General features: G+C 60.8%; 1 protein-coding gene across 3 annotated transcripts in view; it reads left to right on the top strand.

Moving 5' to 3' along the window:
* Positions 1 to 13,081, top strand: part of Eln (elastin) — a 29,928-nt gene that overhangs the window by 7,677 nt on the left and 9,170 nt on the right. For all 3 annotated transcript variants that reach the window (XM_077105948.1, XM_077105947.1, XM_077105949.1), the window contains exons 5-24: positions 1,245 to 1,274; positions 2,670 to 2,705; positions 3,122 to 3,214; positions 3,437 to 3,550; positions 3,630 to 3,698; positions 4,352 to 4,399; positions 5,244 to 5,315; positions 5,650 to 5,679; positions 6,088 to 6,159; positions 6,658 to 6,699; positions 7,078 to 7,137; positions 7,330 to 7,380; positions 9,038 to 9,127; positions 9,210 to 9,272; positions 9,820 to 10,011; positions 11,091 to 11,144; positions 11,593 to 11,757; positions 11,956 to 11,997; positions 12,091 to 12,192; positions 12,879 to 12,935. In XM_077105948.1, coding sequence (XP_076962063.1) covers positions 1,245 to 1,274; positions 2,670 to 2,705; positions 3,122 to 3,214; positions 3,437 to 3,550; positions 3,630 to 3,698; positions 4,352 to 4,399; positions 5,244 to 5,315; positions 5,650 to 5,679; positions 6,088 to 6,159; positions 6,658 to 6,699; positions 7,078 to 7,137; positions 7,330 to 7,380; positions 9,038 to 9,127; positions 9,210 to 9,272; positions 9,820 to 10,011; positions 11,091 to 11,144; positions 11,593 to 11,757; positions 11,956 to 11,997; positions 12,091 to 12,192; positions 12,879 to 12,935 — 1,482 coding nt within the window. The remainder of the gene's footprint in view (positions 1 to 1,244; positions 1,275 to 2,669; positions 2,706 to 3,121; positions 3,215 to 3,436; positions 3,551 to 3,629; positions 3,699 to 4,351; positions 4,400 to 5,243; positions 5,316 to 5,649; positions 5,680 to 6,087; positions 6,160 to 6,657; positions 6,700 to 7,077; positions 7,138 to 7,329; positions 7,381 to 9,037; positions 9,128 to 9,209; positions 9,273 to 9,819; positions 10,012 to 11,090; positions 11,145 to 11,592; positions 11,758 to 11,955; positions 11,998 to 12,090; positions 12,193 to 12,878; positions 12,936 to 13,081) is intronic.

Here is a 13,081-nt window from a genome sequence, read left to right as displayed (position 1 = left end):
CCCTGGCTCTGAAGCCCCAGGCTCCGGGACACAGCTTGGCTGCCCAACAGCTCTTACGAAACCCTGGCGGCCCCTGATCCAAGCACAGATGAATCCACAGACTCCCCTTCGCTAAAAGCCCATCTGCGTTGTGAAACCCTGGGGCGGGAGCCAGTGGGAGAAGCAGAGGGGTGTGAGGGCCAGAGGGACCCTGGGGTCTGAGGGGTCTGCCAGGCCAGGAGACCAGGCCCACTGCTTCCCCCTGCTTGAACCCCATCCTGTCTTCCTGGAGGGTGAGGGCTCTTAGCAGGGTCTTGGGAGGCCGAGAGAATACAGGGATGGCCAGACGAGCCGTGGTGTGGAGAGAGGGCCGTGCACAGCATAGAAGGCCCAAGTGTGGAGGTCACACCTGCAAAGATAGAGGGTGCATTCACTGATTGACCCCATAGACAGTGGAGGAACCAGGCCAGGTTGTCATTAAGTAATGGAGGGAAGACTGAGGTACCTGCGTGCAGTCTCCTGATGGATCGTAGCTAAAGTGAAGCTTCTACGGATGAAAGACTTAGGTTAGACTTCCAAAAGAACTTCCAACTCAGGCCAAATGAATAGACCAAAGGAAAGTCAGGATATCTCCTTTGGAAGCCAAGAGCACTGTCTGGAGGAGGAGGGCTGGATTCCATGACCTCCCTAAGGTCACCTTTCAGCCTCAGGATTTAGGGCTACAAAGGCTTTGGCAGAGCCACTGTGGCTACCCGAACGAAGCTCCCTACATCCGGGCTGGGGGGACGTCCGGGCCTGCCCAGGCAGGACGGGATGGGTCACAGGCAGCGCATGTCATGCTTGGGAACAATTAATCCCTTGGTGATAGAGGGTGGGTGGCCTGGCAGCTGCTCCTACACGTGGGCCCCGCAGGCTGTCCCCGCCCTGGTTCAGGCTCAGCGGGGGACCAGGCAGCTGGGAGCCTGCACTGCCCACGCCCGAGCTCTAGCTGGAGGACAGCTGCCCACCCAGGGGGGGAGCGGGGGCAAGGACAGCCTGGGGGCACCTCTGGGCGCACTGGTTCCCAGGAGGCAGGGAGCGTTAGGGCCACCTGCAGATGGGGAAGCTGAGGCTCAGAGAGGGGAGGTGACTCGCTCCTGCACACAGAGCCGCAGGGGCAGGAGGATCTGAATCAGAACTTTCTGACTCCAGAAATAAAAGTGGTTGGGCTGGGGGCTGGGGGGTGCTCTGGGCCGTGTTCAGCCCCTCCCCTTTCTCCTCTCCAGGTGCAGGACTCCTGGGGGCATTTGGAGCAGGTGAGTCCAGGGAAGGGAACACACAGGGGTGGAGCTGGCCCCAAGGGAGAGCCTTCTGGGGCACTGTGGGAGAAGGTCAGATGATGCACAGGGGCTGTCTGTCCCCAGGCCTGACCCCACCCCTGCCCCAGCCTCTCCTTAATTCCACTCTGGTCGCATCTCTTCCTTCCAGCCCCTGTGGACAGGAAAGATCCAAGCATGTCCCCTGCCCCCTGGGAGCTCAGGAAACAGACCTGGCTTGGGGACAGCCACTGCCAGAGCCAGGAAGGTTTGGGGACAGCCACTGGCTTGGGGACAGCCCAGGCCCTGTCTGTCCACCTCCAGGGGCAGTTACAGACCCATCTTACAGAGGGACTGCCTGAGCTTCCCAAGGCCCAGGCCACGCAATTAAGAAGTGAGTGGGGCCAGGTGCAGTGGTGCCCGCCTGTAATCCCAGAGGCTCAGGAGGCTGAAGCAGGAGGATCGAAAGTTTGAGTCCAGCCTCAGCAACTTAGTGAGGCCATAAGCAACCTAGTGAGACCCTGTCTCAAAATAAAAAATAAAAAGGGCTGGGTTTGTAGCTTGGTGGTTAAACACCCCAGGTTCAATCTTCAGTACCAGGAAGAGAGAGAGAGAGAGAGAGAGAGAGAGAGAAAGGAAGGAGTGGGCAGGGCTGGTTAGAAGAGAGACCACACCCAGCGGGAGCCCACTAGTCTCCCCCAGGGCTCAGCAGGCCCCGAGCCGGAGGTCCCTGGAGAGTGTTCCCCCGGGGCCTGGACCCTGGCAGCCAGGACTGGTGCTCGCAGGAGAGAGTCTCATAATTGGAAACAAACCTGTGTAGCTGTAAACTCCAGCCCGATTGCCCATTGTCCCAGCCAAGGCCGAGGAATGTCCCCTGGGAGGGGCAATGGGGCCCAGATGTGGGGAGGAGAGTGCCAGGGACCCATCTGGCTCTAGCCACGAGGCTCCTGGACGGCGGGGCAGGCTGGACGGAAGGACAGATGATGGGGACAGACCCAGGTGAAGTCAGAGGCACCTGCGAGGGAGCGGGCAGGCCCAGGTGGGGCCCCTGGCTTGGCTGAGGCCTAGCCTGCAGTCCATGCCCAGCTCTGGCCCCGCAGGAAGCCCTGCTGCCTCTGGTTGGCTGTTAGGGGCACAGCCCTTCCCAGGTCGCCAGGGGCTTCGGCACAGTCCTGTCTACACAGCATAGCGCATGGTCACTCAAGGGTGGCTACCCTTTTAGCAGAATCAGGCAACGTACCAAAGGCCTAAGGACCAGCTTAGAGACCAGAGTTGTGACCTGCTCGTCACAGCGCTGCCAGGGTCCTGCCCCCACTCTGGGAGACCCTTCTCCCCATGGGCCAGGGCTGGTGCCCACACACCACCCTCCTCTCATCTGCTGTCTTTCTCCTGCAGGTCCCGGAGGGCTTGCGGGCGCTGGCCCTGGGGCAGGTGAGTGTGGACATGCCCGACGGGGGACTGGTGACTAGGTCCAGTGGGGCCCGAGGCTAAGACCACTTGCTTCGAGCAGCCATGTGGGCAGGAGGGGGTCCCAGCTGGGTGAGGGGACTATCACAAGGAAGTGATGAGGACCAGATGGAGGCTGCCCAGGGCATCAGCTCCCCAGGGCACTTGGGAAGGCATGGTGGGGTGCTTGGCCCAAAAGATCCTGCCCACTGGAGCCGGGGCCCCCCTGGCCTCCAACACAGGGTCCAGTCCTCCTGAGCGGCCGTGGCTTCCTGGCTGAGGTCTTGCAGGGAGCAGAGGGGTCGCAGATGAGCTTCCTGAGTGGGCAGGGCCGGCGGGCTGGGGCTGGGCAGTTTCCAGGGTGCCGTGCCCAGGACCTCACCCTGTCCTCTCCTCCGCAGGGTTGGGAGCCTTCCCTGCAGGTGCCTTCCCGGGGGGCGTGGTACCAGGTGGAGCTGCTGGTGCTGCTGCAGCCTATAAGGCTGCCAAGGCTGGTGAGTGGGACCCTTTAGGACGGGCCATCAGCCCCTGGCTTCCCTGGGCTCCACTTTAACTTCTCTTGCCCAGGGGCCTGCGAGGCGGATGGGCAGGATCCTCATCTCCAACCTGCAGAGGCTGGGGAGGCAGCCAGGGGGGTTAGTGGCAGGGCCGGAGCTCCAGGGTCTCTGCCTTCCGCCGTCCTGTCCCTCGAGTGACCCCTCCACCTGGCCCTGCAGGTGCTGGGCTCGGAGGCGTCGGCGGAGTTGGCGGGGTTGGTGGTGTTGGAGGAGTCGGTGGCGTTGGAGGAGTCGGTGGCGTTGGCGGAGTCGGTGGCTTAGGAGTGTCCACAGGTGAGGTGGCTGACCTGAGTTCTCTGGGCGAAGCCAGTGGGCCGAGGAACCAACCCTCACGTGCCTCCTGCTGTGCCAGGTGCCGTGGTCCCTCAGGTCGGAGCTGGAGTCGGTGTCGGAGCTGGAGCGAAGCCAGGGAAAGTGCCCGGTGAGTGTGGAGTCTCTGGGGCTGGAGGGCAGAGGTCAGGGAGGGGCAGAGCCCCTTCCCCATTGTGCTCATGGAGAAGGGGCAGGGCCTGACCGCAGCAGGGCGGGGGAGATGGCCAGGTCAACCTGCTTCTGTGGAACGGGGCAGAGGGCCCCCTGGCCCTTCTAGGAACTTGAAGCAGAGAAATACTTCAGAGACAAGCTTGTGGCAGGCTCTTGGGTGACCGTGTGGACACTGAGGCTCAGCATCAAGAGTCAGAGTGGGAGGGGCTGTGGCTGGTCCCGGCAGAGCCAGGGTGACATCCTCTGACTCTTCATCTGGTACTCATTCCACCTCACCAAGCCCTGTAGGAAGTGACTTGAGGTTCAACAAAAGGCTGCCTGTCCACTCAGCAGGGAGGGGACATCTGGAAGCTGTTAGCCAGAGGTGGGCTGGCTCCAGGAGACAGACAGAAATCCATGCACGGGAGGGTCAGCAGATGACTTCCGAGAGTCGTAGGAGGAGGGACGCTGACACCCAATGTCTGTCCCTGGCTCCCGCAGTGGGCACAGGGCTGCTCTTTGGGATCCCTGGAGCTTCCTGGGTGGGGGGCTGGCGGAGTCCCTGGACTCTGAGCTACTGCTCATGGTACCTCCTTCTCCTCCTTCCTCCAGGTGTGGGGCTCCCAGGTGTATACCCAGGTGGCGTGCTCCCCGGCACAGGTGAGGACCAGAAAGCAAAGGGAAACTTCTAGAAAGAAAGCAGCCCCCATCAGCCTCCCCAAAACCCCACCCCCACAGGCAGAGGCCGTCAGAGGCCTTGGGTCCTGGTCAGTGGCTGTTTTCTTAAGTGTCAGAGCGCCAGCTAGTGAACAGAGGTCCCTGGCACTGAGCATCAGCCTCCCTGGCCCCACCCAAGCCCTGACCCCAGGCCCCAACCCCCCTCGCAGCCCAGGCAGGCCCCCAGGGGTAGACCAAGACTCCAGTGTAGCCAGCTGTTTCCTCAAAGTCGTGAGTCACCAGGGGGCCTGCCCAGCAGGTCTGCCCTGCAGGAGACCCCGAAAAGCCACCCCTACCCCCTTTCCCTGCCAGGGCCTGCCACCCCACCCAACATGTGACCTCCTGAAATCCCCCAAAAGCCCAGATCCAGGCGATTCTGTGGGATTTGCTGACAGAGTGGCCCCCACCCCCTCGGGGTCAGGTCAGGCAGCCCAGCCCCAGGGCAGGAGGGAGAGGAAGGAGACCCTGGCACTCAGTCCCAGGCCACCGCCGGGAAGCTGCTCTGCGCACACACAGCCACTTTGCCTCCACTCTGGCACTCCGCGCTTCTCCCCCGAGGGTGGGCGAGGTGGATTTGTGATGAAGTCCACTCAGGCCTGAGGCCACGTGACTGCAAAATAGGGTGAAAGCTCAGGCCTACTGACCTTGGGCCGGGAAGGGGAGGAGAGTGCCCAGCAACAGGTCCCTGGGAGCCATGCCCATCACAGACAGATCCACCAGAGACCCGAGGCAGGAGAGGGGCCAAGGAGGGCCTTCTGCCACAGCCGTAGCCCTCTTTGCCCCGCAGGAGCTCGGTTCCCTGGAGTAGGGGTGCTCCCTGGGGTGCCCACCGGAGCAGGAGTCAAGGCCAAGGCCCCAGGTATGCAGCCGGCTGGGCTGGGCCCCTGGGGGAGGCTCTGCACCCACTTGCAGGCTCCTGGGGGCTGGACTGTGGGCTATGGAGGGATCTGGGGCCTACTCAGGGTCCTCTGGAGGGCATTCTTGTGCCCAGCCCTGAACCTGCAGGCCAGGAAGGGCAGCCCGCTGCTCAGAAATCCCAGACCGTGCGCAAGGATGGGACGAGCTGCGAGGTCTGGGTACAAGTGGCCCCTGCCGGAGTTTGCCCGCCCCTCTGTGCTGCCTGGCCAACGTTGCCCCCCGGGGCCCTGTGCCCATGGTGCCAGGGCCGCCGTGACAGGACTTTATCATTGCAGGTGGAGGCGGAGCTTTTGCAGGAATCCCAGGTGAGACAGGGCTGACCTGCTCAGGCCAGGGGGAGGACAGGCAGGTGGCCAGCTGGGCAGGGGCTCTGGCCCTGGGAGGAGTTGGGTACCCAGCATCCATCCAGACCTGGGAGTCCCCTCATGGCTCCCACTCGGGCCCTGAGCTGACTTCAGCGTGAAGGGACACCAGGCCAGTTCCCACCCCCAACCCATCTGCACAGAGCCCCAAACTGCCAAACCCAGCCCCCTTCAAGGAGGGCAAGACTATCAGATCCAGCAGGGGTCCAACACCCCCGGGGGGTCCTGAAGTTCCCCAGAAAGTGGCCTGTTGAACTGCTGCTGTCTGAGCAGGAAGCAGCGTCCACGGAAGGTGTAGAAGGGGCTGCTGGCCCAGGGAGCTGGGCCCTGATTTGCTTTCGGTTTCCACAGGGGTCGGGCCCTTTGGGGGCCAGCAGCCTGGGGTCCCACTGGGATACCCCATCAAGGCACCCAAGCTTCCAGGTGAGTCAGGGGGGCTTCAGGAGGAAGGACTTGCTGAGACTCAGCCTAGGGGGACACAGATGTCCTGGGGTGGGAGGGTGGGGAGTGGTATTGAAGTCACTTCTGGTCACCAGTCAAAGAAAACCTGGGGAAACCCAGCCACAGACGTTAGGCACACGTCCCTGTGCATGAGTGCGCACGCACACAGAGACCCAAAGCTCTGAGGGAGAGCCATTGTGTCGACGGTATTGGACACCTTGGGAAAGAACCCTTCACCATCAAGTCACCCGCAGGGCCACCCCTACCTCGGCTATCAGCCAGTGGCATTCTTCCCGTAGAGAGGGACCCAAGGACGATGCTCAGAACTCAGGGCCAGGTGGGCCCTGGACTTGCAGGGGGAGGAATGTCCCGTCAGACCCAGGGGGAGGGAGTCCTCCCTCCTCCACACAGGGCTCTTGGGGGAGGGTGGTCTGTCCACCCAGGGGGGCAGCCCTGGAGCCCACCCTGTTCTCTCCTCAGGTGGCTACGGACTGCCCTACGCCAATGGGAAAGCGCCCTTCAGTGAGTCCGCCCTTGTGGGCTTCCAGCCTTAGGGGCCCGGAGAGGGTGCCTCTGGCCCAGCCCTGGGCAGCGGGGTGGACTGTTGGAACGGGGATCTCCAAAGGACACAGCACAAAATGTGGCCTTGGCCTGGGCCTCGCTCTGGGCCTCTCCCTCTCATGAGACCTCCGAGAGCCTGTCCTCCTCTCTGTCCTCTCCTCTGTCCTCTTCTGTGCAGTGGGAATCCCAGGGCCACTTGCCCATTTGTATTTGTTCTCACTCCTGATGGGGGTGACACAGGGACATTCAGGGCGGCAGGACCCTGCAGGGAAGGGGAGGGACGGCAGAGGTGGCCAAGTCTGCTTGGGTGAGGGTGACACCAGCCCTGTCCTCTGACAGGCTATGGACCCGGAGGAGTGGCTGGTGCCGCGGGCAAGGCCGGCTACCCAACGGGGACAGGTGAGGCAGCCTGGTCACTCCCAGGCAAAGGGGCCCTGGTCACTGTGGCTGGCCAGTGTCCCTCCAGCCCTGCGGGCTCTGCCTGCCGCAAAGCCCCTCCTCACCCGTGTGTCAGAGGGCGGGTCATCCTGCGCCTGGTAGCAGGTGGGCACCATTCTCAGAATCTCCCCTCCGATCCCTGTCCTCCCCCAGGAGTGGGCCCCCAGGCGGCCGCAGCGGCAGCAGCTAAGGCAGCGAAATATGGTAAGCACCTCTGGGGTCCTCAGCCACCCCCAACCCACCCGCAGCACCCCCTTACAGTTGAGAACCGCCTCACAGCTGATCCAGTGGCCCCCAGGCCCGCATTGATCTATCCCTCCCTCGACTCATCCCTCTCCTGTCCATCCATCCCTCCTTCCATCCATCCCTCCCACACCTCCCCTCCCCACCCATCCCTCCACATCCCTTTCTCATTCCTCCCTCTCTCCATCTCTATATCCCTTCCTCCATCTATCCCTCTGTCCCTTCACCCATCTATCCATCCTCCCATCCATCCATCCATCTATCCATCCATTCCTCCCTCCCCACCCAGCCCTCAACCTCCCTCCCTCATCCCTCATCCCTCCCTCTCTCCATTTCTACTTCCCTTCCCCCATCTATCTCTCTGTCCCTCCATCCATCCATCCCTCCATCCATCCATCCCTCCATCCATCCATCCATCCCTCCATCCATCCATCCCTCCATCCATCCATCCATCCATCCATCCATCCATCTATCCATCCATCCATCCCTCCCACTCCTGTCCCTCCCCACCCAGCCCTCCACCTTTCCCCCCTCCCTCCCTACATCCACCTCTATGTCCCTTCCTCCTTCTGTCCCTCTGTCCCTCCACCCATCCATCTCAGAGGTGGGGGCAGCGAGTGGCAGCTTAGTGGAGGAGGTTGGCCTTGTCATAGGAGCTGAATGGAGAAGAGGGACACATTGTTCCTACCTGGGGCAAATCGGGGAGGCTTCCCAGAGAAAGTGATGTTTGACTCCAGCCTTACACTTTATGAGGAGCCTGCCTCCAGGTTGAAAGAGGCAGGAGGAGCATGAGCAGGGCGGGGGGGTGCCTCGGTGGTCAGAAAGACCGTTTGAGGTGGGACCTACACAAGCTTTTTTAAAACTTAATGGTTTCGCATCCATTTAATGCATACCATAAAACCTTAACGCGTTCCTCAAGCCCGGATCTCTTGGATGGCGTTGCCGCAGTATGGCGCGGACATCCCATTCCCGTGCCATGGGCAGGGTGGGCAATTGTCCCCTGCCAAAGAAACCCTCAGTTCAGGGTCAGACCACAAGGGCTGAAGTCCCCTCCTCTGTCCCCAGCCCCAGGGAGCCCTTCCTGTTTCTAGGGTGGGCCAGAAGATGTCTCCCACCAGCCTGGGGGACAAGAATGTGGGGAGGGGGACCTGCCCTTGGGGCCCCCACAGGCCCCCCTCAGGCCCCAGAGGCCAGCAGGGGCTGGTGGGGACGACTGGAATGCGGGAGCGGAGAGCAGGCAGGAAGGGGCTGCCAGGGCCGGGCGGCCAGGCACTCGGATGACGAACTTGGCTGGGTCTTCGGAACACAGGGAAAGGAAGCCTCGAACATTCCTTTGGGGGCCCCTCTGGCCCAGGGAGCGGCGGCTTGTGGTTTCTCAGTATGTGGCAGTGATTAGGGCTGGATCTGTCCGGAAACGTCCAACTCCCTTAATGAGTGTGTGGAAAGGGACCCACTGGGCTTCAGGAGCCGAGGCAGGGCCCCCGCAGCGCAGCCCGAGGTGCCAGGGCCGAGTCCCGGGGTGGAATGGTGCTGGTTCCAATGCCAGCCTCCTGGAGACCTTCCTGCGCGGCCCCAGGGGGACCCTGAGGAGCCACACACACTGGCCCTGTCCCACCAGGTGCTGGAGGAGCTGGCGTCATCCCTGGTGTTGGAGGTGGCGGCATTCCTGGCGGGGCTGGTGCGGTTCCTGGGATTGGAGGCATTGCAGGTACTGTCAGGTCCAGCAGGGCTGCAGGTGGCCTTGAGCAGCCACAGGCAAAGGACCTCACCCTCTGTGGCTGTCCTTCCAGGGGCCGGGACTCCTGCGGCTGCTGCTGCTGCTGCAAAGGCAGCCGCCAAGGCTGCGAAGTACGGTGAGTGACCCCGGATGGCAGGTCCAGGGCACAGGGCCTGCCCCAGTCTCCTTGTGGGCTCTGGAGACCCAGTCCTGGGTAGCTGGAGGGATTTGCCTGTGTCCACCTGGGGAGCCTCCTTCTCCCCGCCCACTCCTTGAACTTGCCCATTCTGGTCACTGCACCTGGGGTGCCATCTCCTGGTTCTCTGTGAATTGAATGCATAAGGGGCCCTGGGGAGCACTGGCTCCTCCCCACCCATCCCCACACTGCCCCCATGTCCCAGGGCGGTCCAATGGCCGAGGTGCCCACGGCTGGTAGTTCTAGATCTTGCTCTAGAAATCAATCATGCTCTTCCCAGCCGCAGACCCAATCCTGCTAGTCCTTCAGGCTCTCAGAGTTCCTCCCAACCTCTGAAGAGCTGGATCCATGCCGAGCAGATGCCAACCCACCTGAGCGATCCTGCACTCAGACCCTTACCCTTTAGTTCCCCTACACCCCTGCTCTTGGGGGTCTTCAGAGGCCCCCACAAGGCTTAGGCTAGAAGAACAATCCTTTTTCTTTGCAGGAGCTGCTGGGGGCTTAGTGCCTGGTGGGCCAGGAGTTAGGGTCCCAGGTGTTGGGATCCCAGGTGTTGGCGGAGTCCCAGGTGTTGGGATCCCAGGTGTTGGCGGAGTCCCAGGTGTTGGAGTCCCGGGTGTTGGAGTCCCAGGTGTTGGGGTCCCAGGTGTTGGGGGTCCAGGCATCGGGGGTGTACCAGGTAAGCTGGACTTGCTCCTTGTGTGTGCATGTGCGTGTGTGTGAGAGAGAAATAGACTATTGCTGAGATTCTGGGGTCCTCCCCAAGACCTCACTCATCTGTCCACACCCTCGGCTCTGCCTCACCCCTTCATCCTCCCTCCCTGGACTATAACAACCTCCCACCGAGCTGCCACCAGCACCAGCTCTTCTATTTTCCTTCTGGCTGTTGCTGTGCTGCCAGAGGCAAGAATCACACCTTTTTCACTTCTGTTTCCAACACTTAGCTGAGTAGGTGCTCAGTAAATTGTGGATAGATGGGTGAGTGGATGGGTGGGAAAATGGGTGGTCACATATTGGCCATGCAGATGAGCAGTCAAATTGATGGATGAAGGAGTGATTGGGTAGAAGGATGAGCAGATGCAAGAATGGGTGGATGGATGGATGGATAGATATATAGATAGATAGATAGATTAAAAAAAGTTGGATGGAAAGATAAATACATAGATAAAAAGACAGATAGATAGGCAGCTGGGGGACTAAAGTAGTTAGAAGGATGGATAGATAGATGGATGATTGGACGGATGGATGGATGGATGGATGATTGGATGGATGGATGGATAATTGGATGGATGGATGGATGGATGGTTGGATGGATGGACAGATGGTTGGATGGATGGATGGATGGATGGATGATTGGATGAATGGATGGATGGACGATTGGAGGGGTGGGTGGATAGTTGGATGAGCAGATGGATAGATATGTGGGTGAAAGTGTGGACCAGCCAATGCAAAATGGACAGCTGGGCAGATGGTTAGCTGAATGGGTAGGTAGGCAGGTGTGTGGGTAAGTTGATGGATGGGTGGGTGCATAGAGGAACAGGTAGGTGATAGGTAGTTGGACTGAGGTCCAAGGATAGACAGACAAATGGACAGACATAGAAGTAGGACAGCAGGTGAATGGATGGCTGAGCAACTCTATCTTGACTTGATAGAGAGAAAGAAGATGGACCGACAGACAGGTGGGTGGAGAGAGGACTGTGCGCTGAGCATTTCTCCTCTATTTTCTCCTGAACATTTGTGTCCCTTTGATCTTTTCAGGGGCCGTGTCACCAGCTGCTGCTGCCAAAGCAGCCGCCAAAGCAGCCAAATATGGTTAGTATCCTGCCCACCCTGTCTTGGCCTCTACTTGCCTGAACCAAATGGCTCTGGTCTGCTTACTCAGACTTGCAGAGCAGGTCCTTGGCAGAGCTGGGACATGGAGGGGGCGGGCCCCAGGAGAGTGAGGGTCTTCCCAGTGGTCTCCCACCATGAAGCCATAGGCTGAGAGAGTCCCAGAATGACTTTCCCCAGAGAGAGACCCCCTCAGAGGAGCCCAAGCCTGGGGATGAGCCTGCTCTCATTCTCCCCCACAAAGGGAGCCCTCTCCAAGTGCTCAGAGAAGAGGGAAGTCAAGGGGGGACTGAGCTTCGTGGAGGAGGCAGAGGGGCCCAGGCATCCCTGTTTCCTGCCCTTGAGGACCAGACGTTGGGGAAGTGGACATCTTTTCCTCCTGTCCTCCTTCCCTGAGGTGCCTCCCCGCCTGGTTATCTTCCCTCTGCAGGGGCCAGAGCTGGAGTGGGCGTTGGAGGCATCCCCACATACGGGGTTGGTGCTGGGGGCTTTCCTGGCTATGGTGTTGGAGCAGGCCTTGGAGGTGTCCCCGGAGCTGGCCTTGGAGGTGTCCCCGGTGCTGGCATTGGAGGTGTCCCCGGAGCTGGCCTTTCCCGTGAGCCTAAGTTCTCTCTAGTGGAGGGAGGTGGGGCTCCCCAGCTGGCTCTGCAGGGTGGGCAGGGAGTGTGGGCTGGACTTCAGTGTGCTCAGAGACAGTGGGGACAGGGCAGGACTCTGGTGCCTTTTGGGGCCAGGAGCTAGAATTCTGCCCGCTGAGATGGGGTCTGAGAGTCTGTCCCCTCTTCCCTTGTAGCTGCAGCCCAAGCAGCCGCTGCGGCTAAAGCTGCCAAGTACGGTAAGTGGCCCTGCCCTGCCCACCCCCAGTCCCTGTTCTCCCCCACCTCCTGCTCCCCAAGAGCTGAGCACTGGACACTCTTCTGTCCTCCAGGTGCTGGAGGAGCTGGAGCCCTGGGAGGGCTGGTGCCAGGTGCCGTGCCAGGTGCAGTGCCAGGTTTAGTGCCAGGTGTGCCAGGAGCCGGAGGGGTGCCAGGTGAGCAGTGTCCCCCACTGAGAGACGGGTTTGGTTTGTCTCGCAGAAGGGTCCCTGGAGGTGGCTGGAAGCATCCGCATCATTTTACAGATGGGATGGCTGAGCCCAGAGGCGGAGAGGGACCATGATCTCCCCAAAGTAGCCCAGAGGGAAGAGCCCTCCATGGGGCCCAGCCTGCTGATCCCTGGCAAGGCCCCTCCCTGCCTAGGGATGCTGGGGGATGTCACCTGGCTTGGTGGCATCAGATTCTGGGTTCCACCCCTAGCACGGCAAAATTTAAAAATAAATTAAATTAAAAAGCAATTCATTTCCTGCAGTAGTTTGGATCCTGGAGCTTTCAGGATTTTAAAGAATTACCTGCATTCAAAGTAGAAAGCTCCACAAATCCTTTGGGGTAGGTCTAGGAGAGGATCATGGTGCCCCTTTCCAATCACTACTTTGGCCCCAGGCTGGATTCTCACAGGCTGCTTGTCAGGGCTCCACCAAAGCCCAAGAAGGGCAGGGAGGTGCCCGGGGGCCAGGGGTGGTCCTCACAACCTCAGAACTCAGGCTGGACCTGCGTGTGCGTCCCCGTCTCCAGCATAAGGTTGTGGCTCAGGAGAAACTTCTGTGGGGGATTTTGGGAGGGCTCAGAGGGGGCAGCGGGGCTGGGGATGGCTCCCCATTCCCTGTCTTCACCCACCCAGGAGCCGGGACCCCGGCAGCTGCAGCCGCCAAAGCAGCCGCCAAAGCTGCCCAGTTTGGTAAGTGCCCCCCAGGGCCCGACCCCTGTTCCAAAGCATTGCTCTCAGGTCCCCTGCTCAGAGGTCTGTCATATTCTGACGGTGGGGGCTCTCCTCACCTTGGCTCCTCTGATCAGCTCTGGGGGCTGGTGACATTGGGAAAGCAG

Source organism: Callospermophilus lateralis, chromosome 19, assembly GCF_048772815.1.
Source record: "Callospermophilus lateralis isolate mCalLat2 chromosome 19, mCalLat2.hap1, whole genome shotgun sequence".
Classification (NCBI taxonomy): Eukaryota; Metazoa; Chordata; class Mammalia; order Rodentia; family Sciuridae; genus Callospermophilus; species Callospermophilus lateralis.
Note: the sequence above shows the minus strand (reverse complement) of the source record. Positions and strands in the feature narration are given on the sequence as shown.